The sequence below is a fragment of the Python bivittatus genome, unplaced genomic scaffold (genome assembly GCF_059951505.1).
Source record: "Python bivittatus isolate LINGU-HERP-01145 unplaced genomic scaffold, Pbiv_v1 ctg000220_np1212, whole genome shotgun sequence".
NCBI lineage: Eukaryota > Metazoa > Chordata > Lepidosauria > Squamata > Pythonidae > Python > Python bivittatus.
Window position 1 is genome coordinate 7,880,623 of NW_028277048.1, and position 27,978 is coordinate 7,908,600.

The window sequence follows — 27,978 nt, forward strand, 5'->3', positions numbered from 1 at the left end:
GACTACAACTGCCCTGACCCCTTTGGACCTACTGAGTGAAGATTGTGAGAGCTGAAATTGAATATATCTGGAGTGCACAATGACTGGGAAGGCTGGCTTAGGATGTTTGTGTTAACTGTTGCTCATCCCTTCTCTCTTGTCTAGGATTTGGCCATGATCCTAGGCCGCCTGTTGCTGCCCCTAATGGTTGCACTGATGCTCCTGCTGCCCTTGTACCCAGCTGCTCGACCCCCTTCCTATCCATCATTCGTGGTTCCCAACAATACATTCAATCATTTGGCTCAAGCCCAGAGCACAGGGGGACTGTTTGTGGGGGCCGTCAATGCTGTATATCAACTGGACTTTGAGCTGAGGCTTGTAGGACATGCACGCACAGGGCCAAACCAAGACAGTCCGGAGTGTCTACCTTTCCGTGATGTTCGTGAGTGTCCGCAGGCCCGGCTGATGGACAACTCCAACAAGCTCCTGTTACCCAATGAGCGGGCTGGGGAGCTGGTAGTCTGTGGGCAGCTCTTCCAGGGAGTATGTGAGAAACGAGCTCTGTCGGATATCACCAAAGTGTTGTACCATCCTGAGGATCCAGGGGACAACCAGTTTGTGGCAGCCAACGAGCCAAGGGTTTCAACAGTTGGTTTGGTGGGGCAACACAATGGCCGGGACCTGCTTTTTGTGGGTCGTGGGCTGACCGCAAAACTCTCCGGAGGCATCCCACCATTTACCATCCGCCAGTTGGAAGGACCACAGGCCTTCTCCAATGAGGGAATGGGCAAACTGGTTGTGGGTGATTTCTCAGACTACAACAACAGCTATGTGGGTGCCTTTGCTTCTGATGGCTACGTGTACTTCTTGTTCTTTCGGCGTGGAGCAAAGGCACAGATGGAATATCGTACCTACCTCTCCCGGACCTGCATAGATGACACCAACCTCTATTCCTATGTTGAGCTGCCTCTCGAATGCCAGCATGCTCAAGGGCAAACTTACAACCTGGCTCAGGCTATGCATCTGGCACCTGGTTTTGCTGCAAAAGGCAAAACCCTCTTTGTTGTTTTAGCTGCTGGGCAGGGCTCCACTGCGGTTCCAACTGGGAGGACTGCATTGTGTTCTTACAGCTTGAGCGAAATCAATGCAGTGATAGAGAGGACACGGCAGCTGTGTTACACCTCATCTGGATTAGGTGCCACCAATGAAGAGGAGGCTGCCATTGAGTACGGAGTGACCTCTCGCTGCAGCTCTTTATCCAAAGTGAGTAGCAGGAGAGGAATGACTCTCTTCTTTTTAGGAGCAGAGGATCAGTTGCCCCACCCCAAGGTGGCCGTGTTCCAACCTTTTTGTTTTTCATGTTATTCATTTCCAGGAGTCCCCAGAGACTTACCCCTGTGGGGATGAACACACACCTAGCCCCATTGCTAGCCGGAAGCCACTGGTGGCTGAGGCACTTCTGACTACAGTGCCAAGATTGACAGCTGTGGCTGCCATGGTAGAAACAGGCCATACCATCGCCTTCCTGGGAGATGGTGTTGGACAGCTACACAAGGTGGGTGCAATAATGGTAATTTCAGCTATGTATAACATTTCATCCTTTTCCATCCTGATCCCTCCAGATGTCTGACAACTTTCATTGTCTGTCCAATAAATCTGGAGGACAAATGATGAGAAAAGGATGTTCAAGTTTGGGAGGAGGTGATGTTGGAGTAGAGAAGCCGGGGCAGTGGAGAGGAATCTCCCAGCAGTGTTGCATCTCCACTTCTGACTCACTCACTGGCGAAGCAGTGTTTCCTGAAGTGGGGAGTGGTACTGCAGGTTGGTTCAGCATTTTTGGCGAGACGCTTACCAAACATTTAAAAGCTGTGTATGAGTTTTTATTCTCTTTTAGTTCTTGCAATAGAGACCATATCATGGTAACACAATCTATAAAGCTGCTTTTTCTGAGCTGGTGCCCTCCAGATGTGTTGGGTTACAATTTCTGTCATTCCAGCCAACATTAGACTGAAGGGTACCAGGGTGAAGAAGATGGAATGAAACTTTAGTCCCAGATAAAGCTACGTTTCAGTGGCTTAGATTCCTAACATTGTTGGGCCAGATGTGCAGAACTAACAGCTCTTGACTCATGTTCTTTTTGGCCCCAAACCACTCCAGCTTTCAGGCTCAGAAACTCAACATTGGTGTATCTCTTAGACTGGCAAAAAGTGTGTAAATAATTATTTAGTAAAAATGGAGGATGGAATTGCTAGCGCTGTACACAAATTTCACAATTCAGAGTTGGTCACAGAGTCATTATCCAGAGTTGCTCCTCTCTATGTTCTTCAAGTAAGAAGATGTATCAAATAAGTATGACTGTAGATGAGGGGTTTTTTTTAATGGAGAAGCCCATATTTGTGATATTTTTAAAGTCAGATGGAGGAAATCCGATATCTCAAGGACAAGATGCAGCATCCTGCAGGGTTTCTTTGCTATTCCCATTGGTTGGCAATAGAATTAAACCTGTACAGCTTAACTAAACCCACACAAATAACAACTGCTTAAATTATGTCATCTTTGCTGCCTGCAGAATTTGGCTTATCTTGAAGCAGAACTGAACTTTAGGTTTTAGGTAGCACAAGGATTTGCTTGGTCAGGAGTGTTTTCTCTTCCCTCTCTCTGTGACTCAACTTTCTGTAAATTAATGACCAATGATGTCTTCTACATGCAAGGTTGATTTGTCTCAGCCTCTTGTGGAGCAAGATTTGGTCTGATTTGTTTTAATTGTATGTTTCAAACTATTTTAAATTGCAAGTTTCGTGTGTGCTGTGCCAGCACCTTACTTGAAGGCAGACAGTCTCTCCCTTTCAGACTGGGTCTGAAATTTATTGTTGAGATGCGATTAAGACTACTGTGCTGCTTATGTTAGAAAGGTAGTTTACATTTACAGTACTTGCACTTGGATGATTTTAATGCTGCTATACTTGTTCTATATGATAAAGGGAGAAGTTAAGGGTAGAGAAGCTATGCTTGACTACAAGTCTCATAATTCACAGCAACATACCTGGGAAATATGGGAGTTGTAGTCCAACAGATCTGGAGGACAACAGTTGTGAAAAACTGCAGTAGAGGGTTTTGATTAGGAGAAAAGTATCACATAAAGTCACAATCTGTTTCAACAGTGGTTTGTTGAACTATCTGCAGTGGTCTCGTTCAATTAAACACTAGGCCTAAACTGTGTTGTATAATTGCAGAATTCACTCGCTGTGCAAAGTCAGCACTGAAGTATCAGATTATGGCTTAGTACAAAATAGGATAATAATTCTTAGCCAGTGTGGTTGTATGGTTAAAACACTGGGTTATGCCTTAGTTCAAGTCCACTCTCAGCCACAAAAGCAAACTAGGTGACTTTGGGCAAGTCACTGACTGCCATCCCATCACAAGATTGTTGCTATGGGCAAAATGTGTAGGGAGTTCATCTGTCTATTGGTGAAGTGCAACTGTGCTGTGTCTGCAAGGCATGCTAGGGGCCACACTCCAAAAGGTTTGGGCAGGGTAAGAACAAAGAAGTATATGGAGACAACCCCACAGAAATGGTTGAATATGATTGTTCCCATGTATGTAATACTTTTCTCTTTCGTTTTAAAAGCAACTCTTTGTCAGCAACTTTAGAGAAACTCCACAGTTAAGGATTGGGAGTATAAACTGTGTACCACTGCAGCAAGTCATGTTTAATAATAACAGCAAAAGTTATTTGTCTGTAATTTCTTAATTTATATTGCTGATTTTTTTAAAAATGGTAATCCTAATAATAATAATTTTGAGCTCTACTCTTTTGCTTGAAACAAATGATTGGGTTCAGGATTCTTTCATTTTATGTCTGCCAATTCGAACTTTTAGGGAATATTCCCAAGTCTGACACATTTGCATAAAACTCCCAAGTCTTATATATGCAGCTCTGGAAATGGATCAGAGGCTGGATATCCCCCAAAGTCCATTCCTTTTCCTCCCCCTTCCAGTGGCCTGGATCCTTGCTTCCCTTCCCCAAGCCCCACCTCCTTCACGGTGCTCTCTTGTAGGGGATCTTTCTCCAGGAACAGGAAGGTCCTTCATGTATGTGATCCATGCTTTGTGCCATTGAGGGATGGCAAATGAGTGCCAGAAATATTTCCTTCTGCCCCATTTATTTTCCCTTTTTCAAGTTGAGTATATTATCATTTTGCACAGCAGGGATAAATCCTTGCTTTTCTAAGAATGACCTCTGCCAACCAGGGTCTTTTTTCTGGTGTTGCTCCTGGCTTGAAGTGGGAATTACTCTAGTCTTATGTCTGTTTTGGGGATAAAGACTTCTTAGTGTTTCCTGCAGCTTAGGCTCCCAAGATGTCAGCACGAGGGCAGCCTTCTTCTTTCATATTAGGAATGATTAATGTGATTGTTAGCTAATTCTTTTCTCCCAAAGAGAGTGCAGATTCTCCATTTCGCCACCTGAACATTACAGGAGTCACTTTTCTAACATTCCTTTATCCCTCTTTGGTCTTCTTTTGAACTATCTCTGACTTTGGTTGATTTTCCTAGTATCTCTGCTTATCTCTGTTGTTATTTCTGATTGGAATGACCTATTGGGAAATCAGTGTTTTGCTCTGCACTTTCTCAGTTTCACTCATTTGGGATACTGGGGCTGTGCATTCTTTCCCAATAATCTTCTTAAGCATTTTTCTCTTTTTCCTTTGTTATTCAAACCACTACAAAGCTGCTTTGCTGGAAGGCAGACTGTCCCTGAAAAAAGGTGTTTCAGCAACCATCGGATTTAGCACCGAAGGGCATTTGCTGAAGTCACAGAGCTACCCGTGGCCCTCAAAGCTTGGATGCAGTCCTAAAACAACCTCCAAATTGTAATTATTTAATGTTACTTAAGTCTAAAGAAAACACATGTAGTTTCTCTCTCGATTCTGCCCATTTCTTGTGGAGTCTTGGTTTTTGAAAGCCCAGTGTGACCTTGGGAACAAAGAATACCTGAATTTAGCACCCCTAAATTCAGGTATTCTTTGGGAGAGAAGGAAGCCCACAACTATAGGCCTCGATAGCATAGACACACTGCTTTTCAACACTACCTTTGGTACCAGCAAAAAGGAGCATTCTTGAACAGGCTGGGGATGCAGTGAGCTCTGTAAATGGAGGGGAAATGCTCCAGCAATCTGAGAGCAGCTAGACATATTTTCCTTCTAGCCAATTCACAACCCACTATTTGTCTTTCTACCCAGACCTTTCTCACATCCTGGATTGCAGGAAAGCCCAGATTTGCTTGTGATAGGACATACCCCAATGCCTTTTCTCCAGCATCTCAACACAAGTTTTTTCTTCTCCTGCTTGACCCTCAGAGCTGCCCTGAAGGTGGGTTAGATTGAGAGATAATGGCAGGCCCCAAGTGACCAAGATAATGTCAAGGTGGTGAGGATTTGACACCTCCCCCCGCCCTTTTCTCAGCTGGCTACCTGGGGAGAGACCAACATTTGCCAGAAGCCTTACCTCAGTGACACAGAGTTGGGCAGCCTTATAAATAAAAAAATGGGAGGTAGCAGCTTGGGCCATCAGACTCCCTCTGCTGCACATTCCTAGCGCCACGCCTTCATCCAATAAGGCTTACTGTATCTAGGCTGCAAAAATCCAAATGACCACTACGACCTGCAAAGAGGGTTTCTGTATCACCATCTAGTGGTTGCTCAGATTTTTGTAGCTGAAGTCTGGCACCCCAAGAAAAGCTATAGCAGAATGGAAGAGAAGAGGAAGCAAGGGAGGAAAAGCCACAGCCGCTGAGTCAGCTGATAGCCCAGCAGCACCTCAGGATTGAGATTGGCTATAATAGCAGAAATTTGCAAGTCTGATTATGTTGTACCTCCTCCTCCCCCTCCTTATTCAATGCATTAGGGAGGTGTCTGCCTGAAGTGCTTTCAGATGTTATCTCATTGTTCTGGACTTAAAGAATGTTTCAGCCCCTTTTGCCTAGGTAATGGTTCCTGCATATCTCAAGGTCAAGGTCATCTTCCTCACTCTCTACAGGGAAAACCCTTATGGGATTCAGCCCTCCTCTACTGTTCTGTGTTGCAGGGAAGAAGGGTCCTCTCCCCTTTCTCCCACCCACTCTCAATTGTCAAGGTGGAGGGCCTCAGCATCTGACCTCTCTTGCCATTGATACCCTGTTTGAAAGGTTTGCCTTGAATCCCAGGGAGCTTTACTTACACTCCTGCCTTAACTGATCCCTTGAGAGCTGCATGTTTGGACAGGTTTTATGTATCCTGAGGACTGTTGGTCCTGGACATACTGGTCTGGGTCTATTCCAGGCTTCCCCAACTTGGTTTTTTCCAGGTGGTTGGACGACTACTCCCAAGATTCCTCATCCACATAGCTCTGTTGATTTTGACTATTGATAATAGTCCGATACTTTCTGATATTTTTTCCAAGCTGATGGATTATTATTTCTATTTTCTATGTTGCCATTTCTTGGTTTGTCATAGTCTCAGTTCTGCTTTCTGTTACCTGCCTCCTCCATATTACTTTTTTGTCTACATTACAACTTCCTTATACTCTTTTGTTGGTTCCCTCTTCTCAAGCTTGTCTTCTAGGGAGACAGTATTCCGATCAAATACCAGTTTGATGCTTTTCTGTCTTTTCTTCCTTCCTGGCTTTTTGGAGGTAAAAAAAGAAGCAGTGAGAAAATAAAGGAATGCTGTAAAAGTGGCAAGACAATGCCATATTTGATTGAGGTGGAGTGATTGCACAATGAAAGCCTTTTCTAGAATTACCCTTTACTACTTCTTTTTTTGAACCCTCCATTGTTTGATTGCTTATCTAAATTTTCTCTTTATTTGCTTTTTAAAATCCTTTCTGCTCTACATAACTGAATTACTAATTTCTCATCTTTCTTTTTCCCCTTGATGCCTTTTTTCCTTGGAATCTCTCCCCAACACCCATTTCTTGCAAATGCTCAGTACCTGTAAAAGAGATACCTTTTACTACCTCCTTTCTTCACCTTGTTTTAGGACATCCCTCCCTCCAATAGTTTTGCCTGTGTTTTTTTTTTTAGTTGCAACCATATGAAAGGCTGTATCTGTTTAAAATTGATCTGTTATAAAGAGCCTTGTTGTGAATAAATATTTTTTTAAATAGAAAAATATTACTTCTCTAGGCTGGTTTTACATTATTACTTACTTAAGCTGATTTTGCAGGATATGTTTTGCAAAATAAGGAAATTATATTCAGATATATATGAAAACCTGATTGCTTTCTCTAGACGCCAAGTCTGGGAAGATTTTTAAAGCATAAGTATGTATTTTTAATGCATAAGTGTGCATAATTCTGGTTATAGGCTGAACCAGGCATATTTAAATCAAATCTGGGTTACATTTGGTGCTGCTATCCCAAGGTATTTCACCCTTCCTCCTACCTGTCCAGAGCACTGTATGTATGAGATTGCTTTTATCCTGTTTTATCCTCAGTGTTTGAAGTAGATTTAGGCTGAGAAATGATGGCTAAGCTGCTTTAGGATTACTTTTAATGCAAAGCAGGCTTCAGTGTGTTATAAAAAAATGTGTTTGGGTTGGTTCCAGGTTAGCATGTTTGATTCAGCTAATTGTGGTTTTGTAAATCATGGTTTTGAGCTTAACATGTTGAAGGCACCCAGGTTGATTCAATACACTGTGTTTTAGCATAAAATATGAATGAAGTCAGTGGCCTGGAATCAGCCAGTGATCTTCATGTCTTAGATAGGAACTGAACTGGTGTCTCTCCCAGGCTGGAGCTACCACACTGTTAGTGCAGCATCCAGTCCGGTAGTTATTTGGCTGAAAGGAACTTTCCTTGAACTCAGTGGGGCTCACTTCAAAGTAAGCATGTATAGAGTTGCAGAATTAGTTAACATCATGTTAACTTTTGAGAAAGTATCTCCCATGTTACTGTTGAGAAAGAGGTTTCATTATGCTGCGATTACTTGAGAGATTGCTCCTTCTAACACAACAGGATGAGAGAGTGCTTGAGGCACAAACGTGCCTAGCTCCGTGAACACACCATTCCAGCTGTGTGTCTTATCTGGTCAGGCTTTCCCACACAAAGGCCTCCCTTGCATCAATATGTTCCTCATTGCTGCTGCAGCCTGCCTTCTCATAAAGCATTTGCAAATTTATGGCTGAGATTGCTATTGATAGAAAACTGAGTGGGAGAAGATTGCCAGTGGCTATGCTTGCAGTTTTTCACCTGGGAAAAAAATCCCCCAGAGAAATATCTCCAAGCACTGCATTTCAGAATAAGTGAAACTTTGATTTAACAGACTTCCCCCCACCCCATTTAGAGAATGTTGGTTGCAACGGACCAAATTTCCTTCCAGACACACACACACACACACACAAAATAATGGATAAGTCCACTGTATCTGGAGTAGTCTAGAGAAGGCAAGTTGAATTATCTTAATTTTACAACTTCCATGATAAGATTTATACCATTTCTGTAATGATGTCAATCTGCAATTGATGCATATTATATCATTTACATCAATAATGTCAATTAAGGAAATGGCAGAACTTACATCATTTGCAGAATGACATCATTATGTGGATGACATAGATCACCAGAATGACATGCTTTCATATTTAACGGACATGGGAATAACAGACACACCTCCTTCCAAATGGTTCATTAAAACAAGGCTTCACTGTAATATTTTGAAGTGCCCATTAGCTTTCTCTTCTCTCATACATTTTAACATTCCTTTGCAACTAAAGAAAAAAAAAGTCATGTTTGATAGGCTTGGAAGCTAACAGTCAAGGATAACTTTTCTCACATAGGCATCTTACAGGCGTATTGGACACCAAATCCCATAACTGCTAGCCAGGGAGTCCAACCCATCTTAAGAACACTTGTTTGAAGAATACTAGGCAAGGAAGTAGGAGGTATATGGAATGAGCTAGAATAAATTACACCTTGCACCCGCCTGTGATCTTTATGGGCTGGTAAAGCATTGAAGCTATGAACCCATAGCCAGAAAAAGAAACACACCATGACAAATTACTCCATAGAACAGCTATCCCAAAACAAAAGCATGGAATGGATGGCTGGATTCTCACATCACACCATGCTTTGCTGAACAACCTATAAAGGCTGGTTTCATACCTCAGTCTAAACCATAACCTATAATTTACAAACTATGATGTCTGGATTCAACCAATGAAAAGCAGACCAAACAAACATATGATGTGAAACTAGCCCATATGGGTAAAGGGCTGAAATGGGGTAGCTTAGTAGTATAGCATTTGTCTTACTCCCAAACTCAGAATTTGCAGCATGCAGTTAAAAGGGCCACAGTTAGAAGCGTTCACTGTTGCCAGTCAAAGGCATCAGAACCGGGTTGAACAGGCCAGTTCAGATGGTTGTACATTCTAGACCCAAGATAGGCAATTTGGTGATGTACGAATATTTTGGAGAACATCCATAAGCCAAGCCGATGTGTCCAGTAGTCAGGAATTATCAGAGTTGTAATCTAAAACATCTGGAGCCCATCTGAGTGCTATTCCCTGTTGTGTACCTTCACATGATTATGGATTTTTTTCTGGAATTTATAGTGCAAAATGTTCCAGCTTTTGATATTCATGTTTTAGATTTTACATTCTTATTGTAGTATATGAGTTTTAATTCTGCATGGTATCCTTGCTGAATGTTTTTATAGAGGTCAGTTTTATACAGCAATGTTACAGCACAGCTTTCTGCTTTTATTCTCAAAAAGAAACCCTCTTGTGTTAGTGGAGTTTGTTCTTAAATAAGTTTGTTTAGGACTTCAACCTTAATAATGCAGAGTGCTGAGAACCAAGACAGAATTTAAAAAGCAGGATTTAAATTAATATTTAACAAATTGAATATAGTAATAAATAAAATGAATATTCTCCCTATGGCAAGTGAATGTTTACAAGAGTTCAAGAAAAGTAGAAAAGCTTTAGTAAATATCACATGTATTTTTGCCATTGTTGCCCCAGAACATTTTTCCTTAAAACTGAAGTTACAGTTTTCCAAACCTCCAAACTTACTCAAATCTATATTGTCAGTAATTGATTAAGTGCCATCAACTCAGTGTTGACTTCTACAACCACAAAGATGGATTCTGTCCAAGACATTCTGCCTCCAGTTTGGCCTTTTAGGTCTCTGAATGGTGCATTCGTTGCTATCATAACTGAGCCCATGCTCATCTTCCTCTTCATTTTCCTTCAACTTTTCCCAACATTTTTATGGACTTCTCAAGGGTGCTGGGTCTTTGCATCACATGTCCAAAATATACTCTGTCCCTGATCATTTGTGTCTTGAGTGACAATTCTGGATTCATCTGTTCTATGAACAAACAGAAATTATTTAAATTGAAAATTATACAACAACAGCTAGTATTTATTTATTTGTCAGCTTCCCCCCCCCCAAACCCTGGCCTATTCAGATGTTTAAGAGTCTGTTTCTGAGCTGTTTGCCAATAAAATTTGATGAGTGGTTTGCTAGTGAAATTTGGTGGTCCATGATAGGACTCTTGGAGACACACCAAAGCCTTGGGGTGTATGAATAGGCAGGCCACCAGACTTGAGCTGCCCCACTTGTTTTTTTAATTTCTGTGGGGTGCCTATTAACTTTAATTTTTCTATGTTTCCTTTAAGGGCTGAGCTCTTTCAGGGAAACGCCTTGGAAGTACAAAACACAATTCCGCTAAAGCATACAGAAAAATGAAAACACTTCAAATTACCATCACGTTTGTATTAATATAAGGTGTTCTGAGCTGCAGTAGTGTCAGCAAGGCGGGGAGTTTTTAAAAAGTGAAGATTGGGGCCACAGCAGTGCAGTCAAAGCCCTACCCCTTTTGTATGTGGGTTGACATCATACGCACACGCAAAGGGAATGGGGCTTTGATTGCATTGCCACAACTGCTGTATTGTTTTTTTTACTCCATCCTGCAGAGTTAGCTTAAAACCCAGCAGCTGGATCCTAGGTGTCAACCATATCCTTCTCTTTACAAAAAGCAAAACAAGCAAGAACTCTACAGGAAAAGGTTGCAAGTCTTGGGGGAAGGGAAATGGAGCTTTGGTGCTTCTCTTCAGTACAGTGGAACCTCGGTTTACGAACTTAATTCGTTCCATGACTCTGGTCGCACCCCGAATTGGTCGCAACCCGAAGGAAATTTCCCCATAAGGTTCAATGTAATTACCGTTAATCCATTCTGGCGTGGAGGACAGGGAGGCGGTTATTGCTTGGAGGGAGAGTCCCCCTCCCTACGACCACGTGTCAGGGGTGGAAAATGGCCGCGGACCACATGTCAGGAGCGGGAAAATGGCCGCGGACCACGTGTCAGGGGCGGAAAAATGGCCGCAGACCACATGTCGGGGTGGAAAAATGGCCGCAGACCACATGTCGGGGCAGAAAAATGGCCGCGGACCGTGTCACGGGAGGGAAAATGGCCGCGTATCCTGCTCGTACCCTGAGGCGGAGTTCGCAAACCGAGGTAAATTTTTGCGGCCGGAGCTGGTTGTAACCCGAAAAGTTCGTTAACAGAGGCGTTCGTAGCCCGAGGTACCACTGTATATCAGTTCATGTTGTTTTTCAGATAATACCAAAATGGCTGGTCCTACTGCAAGTTTGAGGTGCAGTGACTGCTTCAGGCATCACATGTTGGGACGTTATTCAAGGCCAGCAAACTGTTCATTATTTAGTTTTGCTACCATGGGGAGAATGTCTTCATTTAGATCTTTAGCCTTAATTTCTCAGCTTCTTGATGTCTCTTTCAGCTGCAAGGGAAGTCTTACAAACCAAGCCAGTTTAGATAAAAGAAGCACCTGTTTATCTATAGATTTCATAATTAACTTTTTCGAGCAGCTTCAGAATGCTTTAATGTACATGGCTTTTATTTCTTTTACAGAATTTTTCCACCATCCACTCAGGTTAGGGCATTGTACATCATAAATGTAAATTATCAACCCACCTCACTGTAACCAGCCGAACAACCCCTTATTTTAAAGACCTTTGGCCCATTTTCCAAAGCTGTCTTTCCCAGAGTGGCCTTTTCCAGTTGTGTCAGAACCATCCCACTCCCATCTTTCATGAACAGCACTGACAGGGACCAGTAGGAAAAGCTGTTCCAGGGGATCACAGAACATCATAGGTATTGCTACACACCTTCAAAATACACCTGGACACCCTCCCTGGTTTTAAATGGAATTTAAAAGGGCTGCTAAAAAGAGGGAATGAATGGGTCCAGCCCAAGGTGCAGTTATATGAGTCTGCCCCTTAAAAACAAGTCTGTCCTCCTCCCAGCCCCACCATAATATATATTTACAGAGCCTCAACTTAGAACAGCTGTTCCCCGCAGCAATACCATGGCATTGTGAACATGTAGCCAGAGCAGGCACCAATCTGAAACAACACATTATTCATTTTGAGAGAGACCATTGATAGAACTTATGGGAAAAAATTACAGACCACTTAATAGGGGTGGACTGTACTAGAGACATATGTGTATACGTATGTAGTGTAGAGAACTCCTTGAGAGCCAGTTTAGTGTAGTGGTTAAGGCACCAAGCTAGAAACTAGGAGATTGTGAGTTCTAGTCCCGCCTTAGGCACAAAGCCAGCTGGGTGACCTTGGTCCAGTCACTCTCCCAGCTCTAGGAAGTAGACAAGGGCAAACCACTTCCAGAGAACCTTGCCATGAAAACTGCAGGGACTTGTCCAGGCAGTTGCCAGGAGAAGGCACAGGGAGAGAGGGAGAGAGATTTCCTTGGTGGTATATGCTCTAAGTCAACATCCACACTAGAGAGCCCTCTGGATGTAGCTGGGGGTTGCTGGTTGGGATTTCTGGGAGCTAAAGCCCAAACACATCTGGATGGCTTCAGGTTAGAGATCGCTGTACTCAATGTTCTGAGAACAGGTAGCGATGTTTTTACTGTTTTATTTAGATTTATCTGAATGGCTCCGTGGCACAGACCTACAGCACAATCTCCACTGGCCAGAACTCTCCTGTCAACTCAGACCTGCTACTTGACAGTAGTGGGGCCCACCTGTATGTGATGACAGCTTCACAGGTGAGCCATCAATTTGTCACTGTTTCCCATCCATTCGTCAGAATGGAAATTCTGCACTATATCTGGGCTTACGAAAACCTGTTGTTCGTTGTTTTCTTTTCTACCTGGGAGTATTTTTATATAAAAACCACAGCATAGGTTGTTGTTTGTATACTTACCATTAGCTCAGAGGTAAATTATTTCCCCTTATTAGATTATACATATTATGAATATTACAGGGTTGAGCCCTGCCGTTGGCAACCACCATAAGCCTTGAGAACTCTTTTATTTTATTTTTGTTTACACTCCAGCTTAACACAGGCAACCTGTGTAATTACGACTTGCCATACCAGGAACTTTTCTGTGGATCAGTTCCAGCCGAATCAGAAGCCGCTCCTTTTATCCCTTGCTCTTACCCCGTTTTCTTATTTAGATCTTTCATCTGCCTCTATACTCTTCAAATTCTGCTAAAACAAGCCAGCAAGCATTGTCTTCAGAATAGATTTGCCATTTATATAGTCTGGTAGAAAACTTGATGCAAATTAGATAGATTCTTCTGCTTGTATCTGCTATAAAGGTACAATGTGAATAACTTTTCCTATCCATACAAACAAAACCAGTAATAATATATTGTTGACTCTCTAACTCAGGTGTCCAAGATCCCAGTCTCAGAATGCCCTAATTTCCAGGACTGTGCCTCATGCCTGCATGCTCAAGACCCCTTTTGTGGCTGGTGTGTCCTGCAGAGCAGGTGGGCCTCTGTTGAGAGAATGAAGAATATGAAGGGGTTGCTTTAAAAGAAGAGAGATGGATTCTGACAGGGCTGCACAACACCTTGTTCCATTGTTAACTGAACTATGGTCTATTGAATTTAATCCAGTTGCCTGGATGCACTCAATACACTGAATCATAACTCAACTATGCTGGCTGGGTCTACAGAATACAAAACTTTGAGCTACAAGTAGCCAATCCTATTTTAGTCTAGCATGTTATACAAAACCAGCTTTTTTCTCTTCATCTCTAATATGATTGGCAGGTGTACCCGGAAATTGGAATGTGAGCGCCATGGGCTGGCCAATCACTGGCTCTGGAGCTATGGAGATGAGAGCCAATGCTTGAGAGTGGAACAAATTTTACCAGCCAATCAGAGTCGAGAAAAACAAACAGAGGTGAGTGAGACAGCTACAAATTGAGGAGTGGATTTATTACGATTTAACAGCTGAGCTGGCCATCATCCTCTGAATATTTGCACATGTAAATTAAGTTTTGCAAATTTAAATTAAGTTCTTCACATTGCTTGGATTAATCTCAAGCCTGTTTTCCCCCATGTGCCACAGGGTACTATTGTTAAGAGAGATTCTGCATGAATTAGTATCTCACTCAAATTTATAAATTGCTTCGTCTTCCACATTAAAAGCATAAGCCTTAATTGCACTGTATTCCAAGAAAATAATGTGTGTTTCCTGCCCAACTCAGATCTCCTTGCTGGTTCCCAATCTCCCTGCACTGGGTAAGGGAGAGCATTACCACTGTGCATTTGGAACTCAAGAAAGCCAGGCCCAGCTGCAAGACTCCTGGATTCGCTGCTCATCCCCTGTTCCTGAGCAGGTGCCACCTATCCAAGAAGGCAAAGGTGAGCGAGGGACTTACATATGGCTCCTACACTGACCACATTGCATCCTAGTGCTCCTTAATGAGGGTGATTTTAGCCAGAAGCACTAGAGATACAGTGGAACTGCAGTGGTGAAAAGTCATAGTATGCTAGATGGAAAAGTGTTGCATCAGCAATTGAGGCTTTAGCTATGTGTCATTTTAATTTAAATTATTTCCCTAACAGTTAGAATAGAAGCAATCTTAGCCAATCAGATGATGCCTTTGGGGCTGCCCAGCCAGTGAGAGCACTGGAGCAGACAAGCCTACTCCTTTCATGGTATGGTGTCCTGACTGATCATGATTCCCCAAACTGGTGTGTGTGTGTGTATAAATAAAATGTTAGGTGGAAAGTTAGCATCAGGCCCTTCTCAAATCTAGGAGTTGCCTGTATGTTGATAAATATTTGACTTTGCTCAACATCTGCAAATCAGGTCACTGTTAAAATCAAAATCACAGCAGCAGCACACACACACCTTGAAAAGTTGGCAGCCTTAGTTATTGCTTTCTGGTCATGCACATTAGGATGAAGAAGTACTATTTTTTTAAAGGAATGAAATTTCCTTGTCTTCCTCTCTTATGAGCCCGCTCAGATACAAAGAAAATGGTTAAAATATCTTAAGGAAGTAATGAACTGATTTTAAGCATTTGCTCTGAGCCAGTAAGATTTGTGTGTGCAAATCATTTCCCTGCCTTAGTCAGATGGCACAGCGGGAGCTGCCTTCAGTTCCACTAGCAAGGTCTTCCATATTGTCTAGACAGACCATTGTATGACACTCAAACTACCAGTCTTCTTGCTCTGCCTATTCTTGCAAATGTGTATATAGAGACCTAACAAACATACAAATGTCTCCAACATTTTAACACTTTAACAATTTTGGTTCTGCTTCTGGTTCTTAGTCTGAGTAGGTCCACCAGAAGAGAGACTTAGATCTTGCTGAGATTGTATCCTTGCCTAGGTTGTTCCCCTTTGGACTCTTGATTAGGACTTTGGTCACTTGCCCATCATTCCGCATTAAAAAAAAATCCAGATCAAGCAAGTCAGGAGCAAGCTTGCTGCTCTGGTTTCCCTGTCATGCTAGTTTTCTGTCCAGAGAGATTTCCATGTAAGGTGGACCTGCCCAACATGTCAGTCCTAACCTGCAGTCTGAAGTGGTGCACCCCAGTCATATCAGTAACAGCATTTCCTCTTGTTCATTTATTGTATTTATCCTGCTTTGATGGCTGCACATTATGCACATTCTTTACTCCAGGTTTCAAAAGCCTACTTGGGTTCCCTTTGCTGCCCATCTTTAAGATCCCAAGCCAAGCTATAGTCATTGCTTTGGAAGTTACAAGAAACCAAGCAAAGCTATTAAGAGTTATATATGTATTTGCATTATATAGTTATATAATAAATTATGGGCTATAACAAATTTATTAAATTAATTCAGAAGGTCTTTCAGCACAGGGGAAGATATTTCAAGAACATGAGAGGCTTGTTGTTTGTGTAGGTGTGTGTGGGCATGTGTGACAAGTACACCATCCTTCTTGCTGGTTACTTGGATGGGGGACAAATTGACCTGAAGTACCTTTCCTTTCTCTTCCTCAGACCATGTGACTGTGGTATTAGCTCTGATGTTCCAGGATGTTGTCATAACCTCCCTGGGATTTTCCTTCTACGACTGTAATGCCCTGAGCCAACTTGCTGATTCCACCCCGTGAGCGAATGTTGAGTGGGGATGGAGGTGGGGTGGTGGGGGTAGCAAAGGCTACAGGTTGGTGATTAACAAGAAGCCTTACATTAAAGCAGCACTGTATGCTATTCTTGTACTAAAAGATTGGATTTCTGCATATGGAAAGTTGAATACTAATATCTTCTTCTACAGTGTGCAAATTACACAGCTACACCTATATTTTCTCATCTTTCATAATTTATCCTGGTGACTTCCAAGTGTGCGTACACCCCTGCCCCCCAGGACATGAAGCCTTCCCCTCACATCAAGATCACCTTCCTCAGCTAGCTCTGGGTGAAAAGTTTAATCTTTGAATTACTTTGCTGCCCTAAATAGGAGAAACCTACCTGCTTAAGAAAAAGACAGATAAGAAGTTATTCTCAATAGGCTGAATTTCTTAGGAATATACCCTCCTTATTATTCTTTCCAACCCAATGGGATACTGAAAAGGTTATGTACAAGGGACTGAGATTCTGAACATCAGCAGGATAAGTTTCCTAAAAGTGAACAGAACATAACCAAAGTTGCCATGGGGGAAGTGATTGACAAGAGAAAAATCAGGTTAAAAATGGGCTGGACCAAACTGTATATGGGAGAGACGTTTGGGCAGCCGCTTGGAATACTGCTGATTTCTCTATGCTAAGCCCCCTTCCCTCTTCCTTCCCAGTCACATGACCCAAAGTGGAGCTATGGTTAAGGCAGTGTTTCTCTTGGCAACTTGAAGATGTGTGGACTTCAACTCCCAGAATTCCCTAGCCAGCATGGCTGGCTGGGAAATTATGGGAGTTGAAGTCCACACATCTTCAAAATGCCTTGGTCGAGAAACCCTAGGTTAAGGGATTGGATCCAAAAGCCATGCTTTTCCTACCTTGCTGATCTCACATAATCTTAGTTAAAGGTGGTTTTTCTTTGATCCTCCTTTCTTCAATAGATGTGGAACATGTGTAGACAGCCCCTGGATGTGCCATTGGTGTCCATCTAGTCATCATTGTGTCCCTGAAGGGCCCTGCCCAAACAGAGAGGGGCTTGTCTACAATCACAAGGTGAGTAATATACACTTCAAAGCATGGGCCTCCTAGCTTTCCAGAGCAAATGGGCAGGAGGGAACAGGAAGCTTGCTGCTACACCTAATCTTTCCATTTCTCCTAGGCATTGGCTGAAGAACCCCGGGGTCGAGCTGCCTGTCCCAGGGTGGGAGGGGATGGAGAAGTCCCCCTGATTCCTGTCAGTGTTGAAATGCCAATAAACCTGGTGGCCTGGAATCTGCACTTAGTGATAAGCAAGGTAATTCGGAATCCTCAGGAGAGTCGTGGGTGTGAAAAAGGGAGGGTTTGAGAAAATTCTTCTGCTTTGGGATACCTGGGCTCATCTTCCGGACAAAGTGAAATATGCTGAAAGCGCTTCTCCCTTAAAGAATTCTGGATATTGTCATTTATTGGAAGGATGGCTATGATTCCTAGGAATGTGGGATTAAAGGTGGGCCAACTTTGTGGGCAAAATTGGGGAGAACAGATAATGTGTACAGAGCCCTGTTGTGCCCTTTCTCCATCCTTTAGGATCCAGCAACAGTCTCCTGTGTACTGGAAGTGGAAGGGACCCTGATTTTTGTTCCAGCATCCCTGGAAGAAAGGGGTGAGGAAACATCCCATCGTGTGAAGTGTCAGTCGCAAACATATAGCTACACCCAAGCTGTCCCAGAACTGCGTGTGCCTCTCTTCGTCACAGTGGGGGATGACCAACGCCTTGATAGCCATGGAGATTTGTATGGTAAGGGATGGAGTTTTGGTTTTGTGATGTGTGCAGATATCTGCTTTAAGAAAATCTTTGGTTTTAGTTTTAAAAAGGGAAAAGCAGGCTTCTACCCTCTATGGATTCAAAATCTGTTCTGAATCTTTGTGATCGGTGTATCATGAAACATTAAAAGCTGGTGACATGATTTGAAAATTTCAAGACTCTGTTGGAAGAATTATACTCAGATTGCTAGCTATTGCCACTTTCAGTTGTAGCGCCCATTTAATTACTCCTGTTGGACAAAGCTTTGGAAAAAAATGGGGAAAATTCTCAGATGATCTTTGGTGATCAATTCTTTTAATTTTATTATGCTAAACTGATTAACAGAACAAAAAGTATAGATACATGTAACAATTTTAACAATATAATATGGCTTCAGAATTTCTCCACTCATCATTTTGAAATTATCTTCTGTTTTGATGCAGATTAACAAAGATCTAGTTAGATAGTCTAGAAAGGCCAGTTAGGCTGGGACTGCATTGATGGAAGCGTTGCATCCAGATCATAAAGATAATAGTTCCATTGTATTATGCCCTGGTTAAACCACCCTTGGAGTACCATGTACTGTGTTTGGTTCCAGGCACTGTGTTTTAAAAGAGAGTGGGTTTGGAGGGAATTTATGATAAGGGGTCTTGAAATCAACCCCTTTGAGGAAGAATTAAAGGAGTTGGGTATATAGAGAATGTTGATGAGTTACAGTAGTCTAAAGAACTGTCACATATAAGAGAGGGTGGACCGGTTGTTTGTTGAAACTGAAAGCAGAACAAGGATGACCACCTTTCAGGGCTGGTTAGTGGATTCCTGCACTGGGAAGGGGATTGGATTAGATGATCAATATCTTCTCTTTCAACTCTTGTATTCTATGATTCTGAGACAGGTTCAGGGTTTTCTCTTACCTGCCAGATTTGATGCTGCAAGATGGAAAATTGAAATATCTTTTTCTTTAGACCAAAAAGATTTGAAAGAGTGGGTTATAAAACTGCTGAAAAATTAGCCCAAGACTAAAGTTTCAAAGATCCCTTTAATTAAAGACTTTTAATTGTTATAAATTTTTGCTGTATTAACCAAGTGTTCCTTTCAGCTATACAAATGTCTTTCTCCTTAAGATTATACAAGAGTTCTCCCCATTGCTTGTGTAATGATCTTTCTTATTTTGAATTTGTTTATTCATAATGCTCTGTTGATACTCTGTTTCTTTTTTAATAAAAAAAAAATTAAAAGCTGGGCAGAGAAAGGAGGACAGTTAAGATTGCAAGTTGCTGATTATGGTTTGGGTTTCACTCAAGAGCCTTTCCCAAAATATCAAAACCAAAAGCACAGTATTGTGCATACATGATCCAAAAGAAACAAATATTTGTTATCTTTTTAAAAAATGCATAATTCATGGAAGCTTAAAATATAGTGCAAAATACTTTTTAAGCTTGGATTTTCCCAACTCTGAGGATGCCCTGTCAATGCCCTGCTGCCCTTTGCAGCTGAAGGTCCCATGGCTTTGCACTAGCTTACCATCCCTGGATAGCAATGAGATATGTCTGGAATAGAGAAGGCAGTTTTAGCAGGACAATGTTAAAGTAGTATTCACCTCTTGTCTTTTTGCCTCCCCTCAGTGACTTTGTACAACTGTTCTGTTGACCGTTTGGACTGCAGCCGCTGCAAAGCTGCCCCCCAGCATTTCCACTGTGTCTGGTGCCAGCTGGAAGAGGAGGCTGGCTGTGTCTATGAGAACTCCTGTCCCTCCAAAGTTGGTGTGGCTACTTGCCCATCACCCATCATCTACTCGGTGAGAAGCAACACCACTGGGCCCATAGTCTTGTTGCCCAGTTGTTCTGCATGCAGATTTTTTTTATATATATAGGAAGGAATGTGAGAACTTTCCCCTGAAGCCTCAGATATAGATTTACCACTTGAGTGAAAAATAATCTTGTTTGCCATATACGCACGTACCCACAGCTTCTCAGTAGCTCACTTATTAGGTAGAGCCAAAGCTCGTTCATGGTAAGCTAACTATCTCAATCCAGTTACCTGTTATCCTTCAGTTCCATTGGGAATTGCATCCCCAGATTATGGGAGTCATGCTTGGTTGTGGCATTTGTGCTAATATTTTTGTCTTTTATTTTAACAGAATTTGGAGGAAGCAGCTAGTTTAGAGTTGCAGTGCCATAATGCCATATTCCTGTTTCCTAGATCTATCCACTCACTGGACCTTTGGAGGGACACGTGGCTCTCACTGTGATAGGGTCCAACCTGGGTCACTGCTTTGAGGATGTGGCCAGTAGTGTGCTTGTAGCTGGGCTGCCATGTGCTCCTGATCCAGCCCAGTACATAGTTTCCACTCGGTAAGGACCACTCCCCATGCGCTGCCAGTTCTTTGAAACCAAAGCAGTGAGCATTTGGTTTAGAGTTGTATAGAAATATGACCTTCCAGGAAGTTGGCTGCAACTAATTTTATTACATCACTTTGCTTATTGGAGCCTGAATCAGGCTATATGAGCTGGTGATATTGTTGAATGTGCCATCTTCTTATTCTGATATTAAATGTAAATATCTGAACCATTCTCTGTATTTAGCCTTCCTGGATCGCTTCAAGAACATATTTTGTTTCTTACACAAAATAGGGAGGCTGACAGTAGTCAGGTTGAATTGTTGCTTTCCAGCAAGTATCACTCAGTACACATATTGCACTAAGCTAAAATGTGGCTTGTTTGTTTTTGGCTTAGCATGTTGATTGAATCTAACCACTACAGTTTGTAAAGCCAGTCTTTATGGCTTAGCATGTTATGTGAGTTTGATCAACAGTGGATTATTCCACAAACTATAAGCAAATCACAGTTTAGCACAATATGTAAAATTAGTCAGTGATTTGTTGTCTTTATAATACTAATCTCTTCTGTTTCAAGAATTTGTCTAAGCCTGATCTAAAATCGTCTACAGCAGCTGACTTCATCTGATGAAGTTCTTTCATGTATTTGGATTCTGTTACTAATTAGTTTCTTGGATACCAATAACTTCTAATATTAAAGAAACAGTATGTCTTTGTTTGGAGTGGGAACCTCCAGTTTACCTATCCATACCTACCTTTTATAAGCTTCTCTTAACACTGTTTTTCCAGTGAAAAAGCTTCAAACACCACCTTTCCATATGGGAAGGCAATTGTTTCTGTAGCATTAGGCTATGTAATTGGCATAGCATTCGTTCTCATCACTCTTGTGAAGGTGGCCATTAACATTCCCATCAGATGAAAGGCAGAGAAAATACTAAAAAGCACAGCTGGGATCCCAGGCTGAATCTATAGCCAAGCAGAACTTAAACTCTGGAATTATGTCCAAATCCAATCATGACTTACAGAAGCTGAAAATTCAACTTCCTCTTGTTTCTGATTCTGTACTATATTGTTCTTAGCCAACCAAAAGACTAGAAACTTTCTTTTGAAAAGGTGTTCTCACGAGAGCCTGCACCCCTGATATGATTTCATGCTTTAAAAATGCATTTCTGCTGTGAATTTCTGCAGGCTTTCCCATAATAGGGCCTTCTTGCTGTTTTCTTACAGGATTGTCTGTAATGTCCCCCCTGGAAAACGAGGGTTATCTGGCCCTGTTAAGGTCACCATAGGAGATCGCCCCCCAGGGATTTCCAAGAGCCACTTCACCTACCAGGTCAATGTCTGACAGAGGAGGAGGGAGTGAGGACATTCAGAGTTTGTTCTAAGGAAGCTTTAGAACTGGGTGTAAGGATGGGCTGAGCTAGGCACATTTGTTTGCAAGGTACCTGGGACACAGAAAACTTTCCCCTGTGTTGTGGTTGGTATTCAGGGGCGGGGGGGAGGAGGGATAAGCTAGATGCAGTGAATACCCACCAACACTGCCTACAGTGCTTATAGTTGCTTTCATCCTCAGGATCCGATCCTTCTCAGTCTGCACCCCAGCCTTGGTCCCATGGCTGGAGGGACGCGAATAACCATCTCTGGTGAGGACCTTCTGACCGGCACTGAGATTACTGTCAGTGTGGGCAACCTGCCCTGTATTCTGTGAGTAAAATGGCTTCTTTTCATCTTCTCTCCTCCTCATTTGCTCATAATACTGCCCAAGTCCTCATATTACCTCTTTACTTTCCATCCCAACAGCGAGCAACCTGTAGAACCCACAACCATTGTTTGCCGTACAAGTGCCAGCCTGACGCCCCAGATGGTAACTGTTCGTGTTGAGTATGGTATGGCGCAGCGTGAACTGCTGGAGAGATCCTTTCTTTATACACCAAATCCACAGCTCACTGGGGCCTTCCCATCCACCAGCTTCCATGGGTAAAAGCCTGTAGGGTGATCTTATCTAGCTCATGTTAATACTGTATGAACTTGCATGGTATAAAACAACAGTTTGGCAAAGAAAAGGTCAGCCTTCTTTACAAGAGGATACACAGTTGTATCTCAGCAGCATGATCTTAAAGAAAGCATGTCTGCCTGCAGGTGAGGGGGAAGGGAGACCTGGGGCTTGCCTTTGTCATCCTTCATAACCATACATACTTACCCTCATGCTGCTCCCCTTTGCACAGAAAAGGATTAAGACACAGTAAGACAAAGAAATGAAAGGCATGAAATAAGAAAAAGGAAAGGAAATATAGCTAAGCCTAATGTACACCAACCCCATTCCCTATACTTTTCCATACTTTTGATCCTTGTAAATCATCCTTGCTACCACCATGTCTGTATAATGCTTCATACTTTTTTAATGTGTGTGTGTGTGTATATGTGTGCTTTTGAGTCAGTCTTGACTCCTGATGACTGCCTGGATAAGTCCCAGCAGTTTTCTTGGCAAGGTTTTTCAGAAGTGGTTTGTGCCCTTGCCTGCTTCCTGGGGCTGAGAGTAAGTGACTGGCCCAAGGTCATCCAGCTGGCTCTAAGGCAGGACTAGAACTTACGGTCTCCCTGTTTCTAAGCCTTAATCACTACACCAAACTGGCTCTCATAATGCTTCATACCCAGCCATTTCTTTAAACTTCTCACATTTCTCAGTCTTCCTCTTCTTCTCCAACATTTTTGCTCTTCCTTCATATATTTGTTTTTGCTACTTGTTTCTCTTCTTTTTCTCTGCATGACCAAACTAACTGAACATGTAACCCCTTTGCATTGTATTCAACTTCTATGTTTCTCCTGTCATACCCAATCCTCATTTCTCTATAACAAAAGGGCATAAATATCTCATGTACTCAGCCCTTTTCAGTTCTTTTTACAGGCATTCATTTCTCACAACAGGCCACATATTACCCATTTCTGCTAGCATTTGCACATCTTAATATTCCTTCACCAATTTTCCCATCTTTAATAAATATAGTACTAGGATGTAAAAATTCATCTACTGTGCTTGCCATGTATAGATAGTTTGGAACAGTCCATTCCATTTTCCCGGTCCAATTCAACTACCTTGTTTTTGATACATCAATTTTCTGTTCCATGCTTGTTTCATTAATTAATTAATTAATTAATTAATTCAATTTCTATAGCCGCCCATCTCAGACAAGTGACTCTGGGCAGCAAACAATCATAAAGATGGTTAAAACCAATACAAACCTGATACAAATATATACAGTATGTATACGTATACATATATGTGTATATCAGCCAAGAAAATTATAACCTTAGCTATCAATATAGCCAGAAAACAGGGCCCTTAACACACTTGGGGCCCCAGGCCCAGGCACATAACCAGGTCTTCAGGGTCTTACAAAAGGCCAACAGGGTCGGGCCCATCCTAATCTCTGGAGGGAGAATGTTCCAGAGGGCAGGGGCTATGCCAGAGAAGGCACACCTCCTAATCCCCACCAGCCGACATTCCTTGGCTGACGGGACCTGTAGCATGCCCAACGTACCAGATCAAATTGGACAGGTAGAAACAACTGGAAGGAGTCGGTCCCTCAGGTCATACAGCCTATCTCACATTTGCTGCAAACCATTCAAGTTCTCGGACAACAGCACAGCATCTTTTGCATACAAAAGCACATGTACATTCACATCTTTGATCAACATGCCTCTAATGGTAGCACACCATTCCTTATATATTTATCCATCAGCATGTTAAAAAACAAGGGGACATTACACATCATTGTTTTACTCCCTGCTCAATGTTGAACCATTTGCTAAGCATTGTGTTTATTCTCATGGATGTTTTACTTCCATCATAAACCACTCTTACCACACTGAGCACCAGTCCTCAATTCTATATATGTAGAAAATATCCCATATTTCAAGCCTATTCACATTCTCTTATGCTTTCCCTAAATCAGCAGCCTTAATAAACTTTCTAGTAGTCACATATTTTTCAAAGACCAGTGAAGAGCAAAAATCAGTACTCCCTGCCCTGTCTAAAGCCATACTGCACTTTTAACTTTGTTTACTGTCATGTCTTGAAACCTTTCAATCCGAATTCTGCCTACCGCCTTCCAGGCACACTTAACAAACTAATTTCCACATCGTTTTTGCATTTACTCTTGCTAACTTTCTGTTTACATAGGAAAGAGTTGTGGCATTCTTCCAATTGCCAGACAAAGGTACAATCTGCTCATACAGTTTTAACCAGTCATATAGCTACTCCATAAGCAAACCACACCCATATTTTCACATTTCTTTGTTTCTCTAAACCATCTACATGTGCACCCTTATCATTTTTCAATATACTCACAGCATTTTTTCATTTTTTTTTCTTGGACACTAACATTCACAGCTTTTGTTTTGGTTCATCATTGTTATACCTATAACCATTTCTAAAATACTTCTACCAGCATCCCCTCATTCAAGATTACTGATAGCCCTCAACTTACAATGGTAATTGGGTCTGGAATTTCTGTTGCTAAGTGAAGTGGTTGTAAAGCGCAACCGCATCGCTTAGTGATAGCAATCCCTGCAGTCCTGGTTGTCGTCATTAACTGAATGCCATGGTCGCTAGGCACAGCTTCCCATGACCAAGTCAGTGGGGAAGCTGGCAGGAAATTGCAAGACCCAGGCACAAGGGGAAGGGTGAGGGTGTGAGGGAGGCGTGGCGAAGGTCAGGAAGGGTGTGCAAGGATGCGAGTGGCTGGCACAGTGCGAGCACAAAGTGGGTGAGGGAGGGTGTGCAGGTAGGGGAGACTTACTCCAGTGACTTGCAACCTTCCCTGCCAGCTTCTCCATTGACTTTCTGGGGAAAGTAGGACTCATTTTTTTCTTCATGCAATAATTCCACTGTCACTTAATTTTCTTCCATTTCTTTTTTTCATGCCCATTCCCCTCCCCTGAACCCACTCCTAACACTACCAAATGATGGTAAAGAATAAAGCTTTTTAATAAATTGGGCAAGAGTAGATTAGTCTACCTTAGTCGTATTCATGCCACAGGCAGCATTCCCTGCTAACAGTAAAGATGGTGAGTTTGGGCACATTTTGATCAATTGGCCCCAAAGCTCAGTGTTACCTAAGCATGCTCATGCTATTCTGTGCAAAGTAGGATCTCTACTCTAGAGACTACCTTGCAAGCTACCAACTCACATCCCATCAGCTAGGACTTATATGCACTTACACTCAGGGTGCTTTTATAAATGTGTGATAAAGAAAACCTTTTAAAAGAAATCATTTTAAAGAGCAGTGACAGTGGGGTGGCGGGAGGGCCAGGTCACGGCCTCCTGCTGCTCTTTTTATATGAAACAACAACCAGCATCTTCCCCCAGACCAACTCTTTATTTGAAAAACTAGTAATAGGGTCAAATTAAAGCTGAAAATATGTGTTCAGTTAGTTTAGCCTTAAATTTTGCTAAGGGAGGGAGAAAGGAGAATGAAAGAGAGGAACGGTATCAGAAGAAATAGCTAGAAATGTTGTAGTAAGTACACCCAGACCGTTGTTTCTCCAGAAGATGAGCACTACAGCAAAACACGGTGTTCTGCAGGAAGGGGAATGTTTAAGCTTAGGGTTTGAGGGAGAGGAAGAAGTGGGACCAGACTGGCGTTCTGGGATGGAACTCCCATGCAAAGCCACAGTAGGGGGAGTTGTTTTAGAGAGCAAGAGAACTGTGGACAGTTAATATAGGGACACAAGGAAATTTCAGGATTGGGGAGCAAAGGGGAGAACTTAAAAGTTAAGGCTGAGTTCAGACATTCAGGGCCTCTTCAGTCTTAAGTTTGTTAATGTGATGGCTATGCCAGACCGATGGGTGGTGTAAGACTGGGACACAGGCATGCCGTATCTTTGTGGATGCTCATTTTCCCCAGGGGCGGAAGGATCATCCACGTGGAGGGGACTAATTTGGATGTGGCGCAACAACCACTCATCAAAGCCATTTTGGAGCGAGAGAAGGCATCGGCAGGGAGAAGCATCCGGAAGAAAAGAGCTTGTGATTCCTTGCACGGCCCTCATGTCTCGCTGTCCTCAACATCCCCACAGCCCTGTGTCGAGGTGGGCGATCTGTTAGAGGTGAGTGCGGGAAAGAGAAGAGAGAATGTTGTGACTTGGTTGGGGGCTTCAGTTCAGCAGCCATCCCCGCTGCCGCCACCTCACCAGATATGGTGGAATGTGTCTACAAAGGGGGAGGTAATGTGATGGACTACAGTAACACAGCAGGTTCTCAGGAAGGAGGGAGCACATTCCAGGAATCAGGGCGAGACAAGAGTCAACACAATCCTCAGCTGGATCGTGGGAAGAGGGAGAGATTTAGGATAGCCACTCCCTAGAATCTCCCAGGATATATCCACTAGGTTAGAGTAATACAGATTTAATCTGTCAAGATTCTGTCTATATGGTGTAAGCAATAAAAGAACTGAACTTGGCTGGACTGTTTCTCTGTTGTTCTTGGGCTGGGCCTGACATCATTTTTTTGTATCTTCACAGTGCTGGGAACCTTGCTGTGCTAATTCGTCCGCTCTCCTCCTTTGTCCATCGCCAGCTGTACCATCCAATGCTTACTTCCGCCACCTTGTTTTTGAGCTAGACGGATTCCACGTTCCTTTTAGCAATGCCAGCGGAGGCCAAGATTTCTCCTATAAACCTAATCCCCACCTGCGCTGGCCTGGTCGGGAATCCACTGGGCGCCCCTTTAGTCTTAAACCTGGCAATGTCTTGGATATAGAGGTAAGAGGGATTAGGGGAAGCAGACACAGGAATTGTGGAAGGCGGGCGGGGGCTTGATAGGAGGCACTAATCCTTCTTGCTTTTCAGCATGATGATTCTTAGTAGAACTTGCTTATTAGCGCTTCTGAAACCCCCATCCTTCTTTCTACCTGGATTCATCATAAGTCCAATAAACTGAATTGCACGGAATTGCACTGTAGTGTATTGATTCTCATATAATAGAATGGTCATTTTACCAAAAACAATAAAGTACAAACTGGAACAATTAAATCACCATTTTTGAATGTATGTACTATCTAAACCGCTGGTACTAGGCGTAATATAGAAAATGTCGTATGTCTTGGGAATCTGCAGAGAGATACAACTGCTGAAGTGGGAGGGTCAGACAACTCCCATATCTAGCTGCCAGCTTGCTGTTGACCTTCATCCTTTTTCTTCCCTTGTGGGTGGCAGAAGGGTGCTTTTACTTTATTTGCTGTCTCAGGCAGATAGACAAAGCTGAACTTTTATACACGGTGAGCTCTGTATATAACTGGCTTGGTGGTTCGCAAATTATGCAGGCCTGGTGTCATTTGGCAATGATCAGAATGTGGCATTACTATGATTAGCTGTATTTTTAAAGAATTCCTGCTTAAGTGGCATGCGTGTTTGAAGTAGGGGAGGCAGCTGCCAAGGAAGGTTTTAATATTTCTTTTTAAAAGGGTAAAAAGGAA

General features: G+C 42.5%; 1 protein-coding gene across 2 annotated transcripts in view; it reads left to right on the forward strand.

The window, feature by feature from the left end:
- PLXNB3 (plexin B3) overlaps positions 1-27,978 on the forward strand; it is a 63,401-nt gene that overhangs the window by 9,902 nt on the left and 25,521 nt on the right. For both annotated transcript variants that reach the window (XM_007420469.3, XM_088137771.1), the window contains exons 3-19: positions 145-1,242; positions 1,355-1,534; positions 12,923-13,048; positions 13,678-13,778; positions 14,064-14,196; positions 14,504-14,660; positions 16,269-16,377; positions 17,324-17,435; positions 17,542-17,676; positions 17,949-18,159; positions 19,791-19,963; positions 20,368-20,519; positions 21,731-21,836; positions 22,077-22,207; positions 22,304-22,480; positions 26,410-26,611; positions 27,026-27,265. In XM_007420469.3, the coding sequence (XP_007420531.2) occupies positions 145-1,242; positions 1,355-1,534; positions 12,923-13,048; positions 13,678-13,778; positions 14,064-14,196; positions 14,504-14,660; positions 16,269-16,377; positions 17,324-17,435; positions 17,542-17,676; positions 17,949-18,159; positions 19,791-19,963; positions 20,368-20,519; positions 21,731-21,836; positions 22,077-22,207; positions 22,304-22,480; positions 26,410-26,611; positions 27,026-27,265 (3,543 nt within the window). The remainder of the gene's footprint in view (positions 1-144; positions 1,243-1,354; positions 1,535-12,922; positions 13,049-13,677; positions 13,779-14,063; positions 14,197-14,503; positions 14,661-16,268; positions 16,378-17,323; positions 17,436-17,541; positions 17,677-17,948; positions 18,160-19,790; positions 19,964-20,367; positions 20,520-21,730; positions 21,837-22,076; positions 22,208-22,303; positions 22,481-26,409; positions 26,612-27,025; positions 27,266-27,978) is intronic.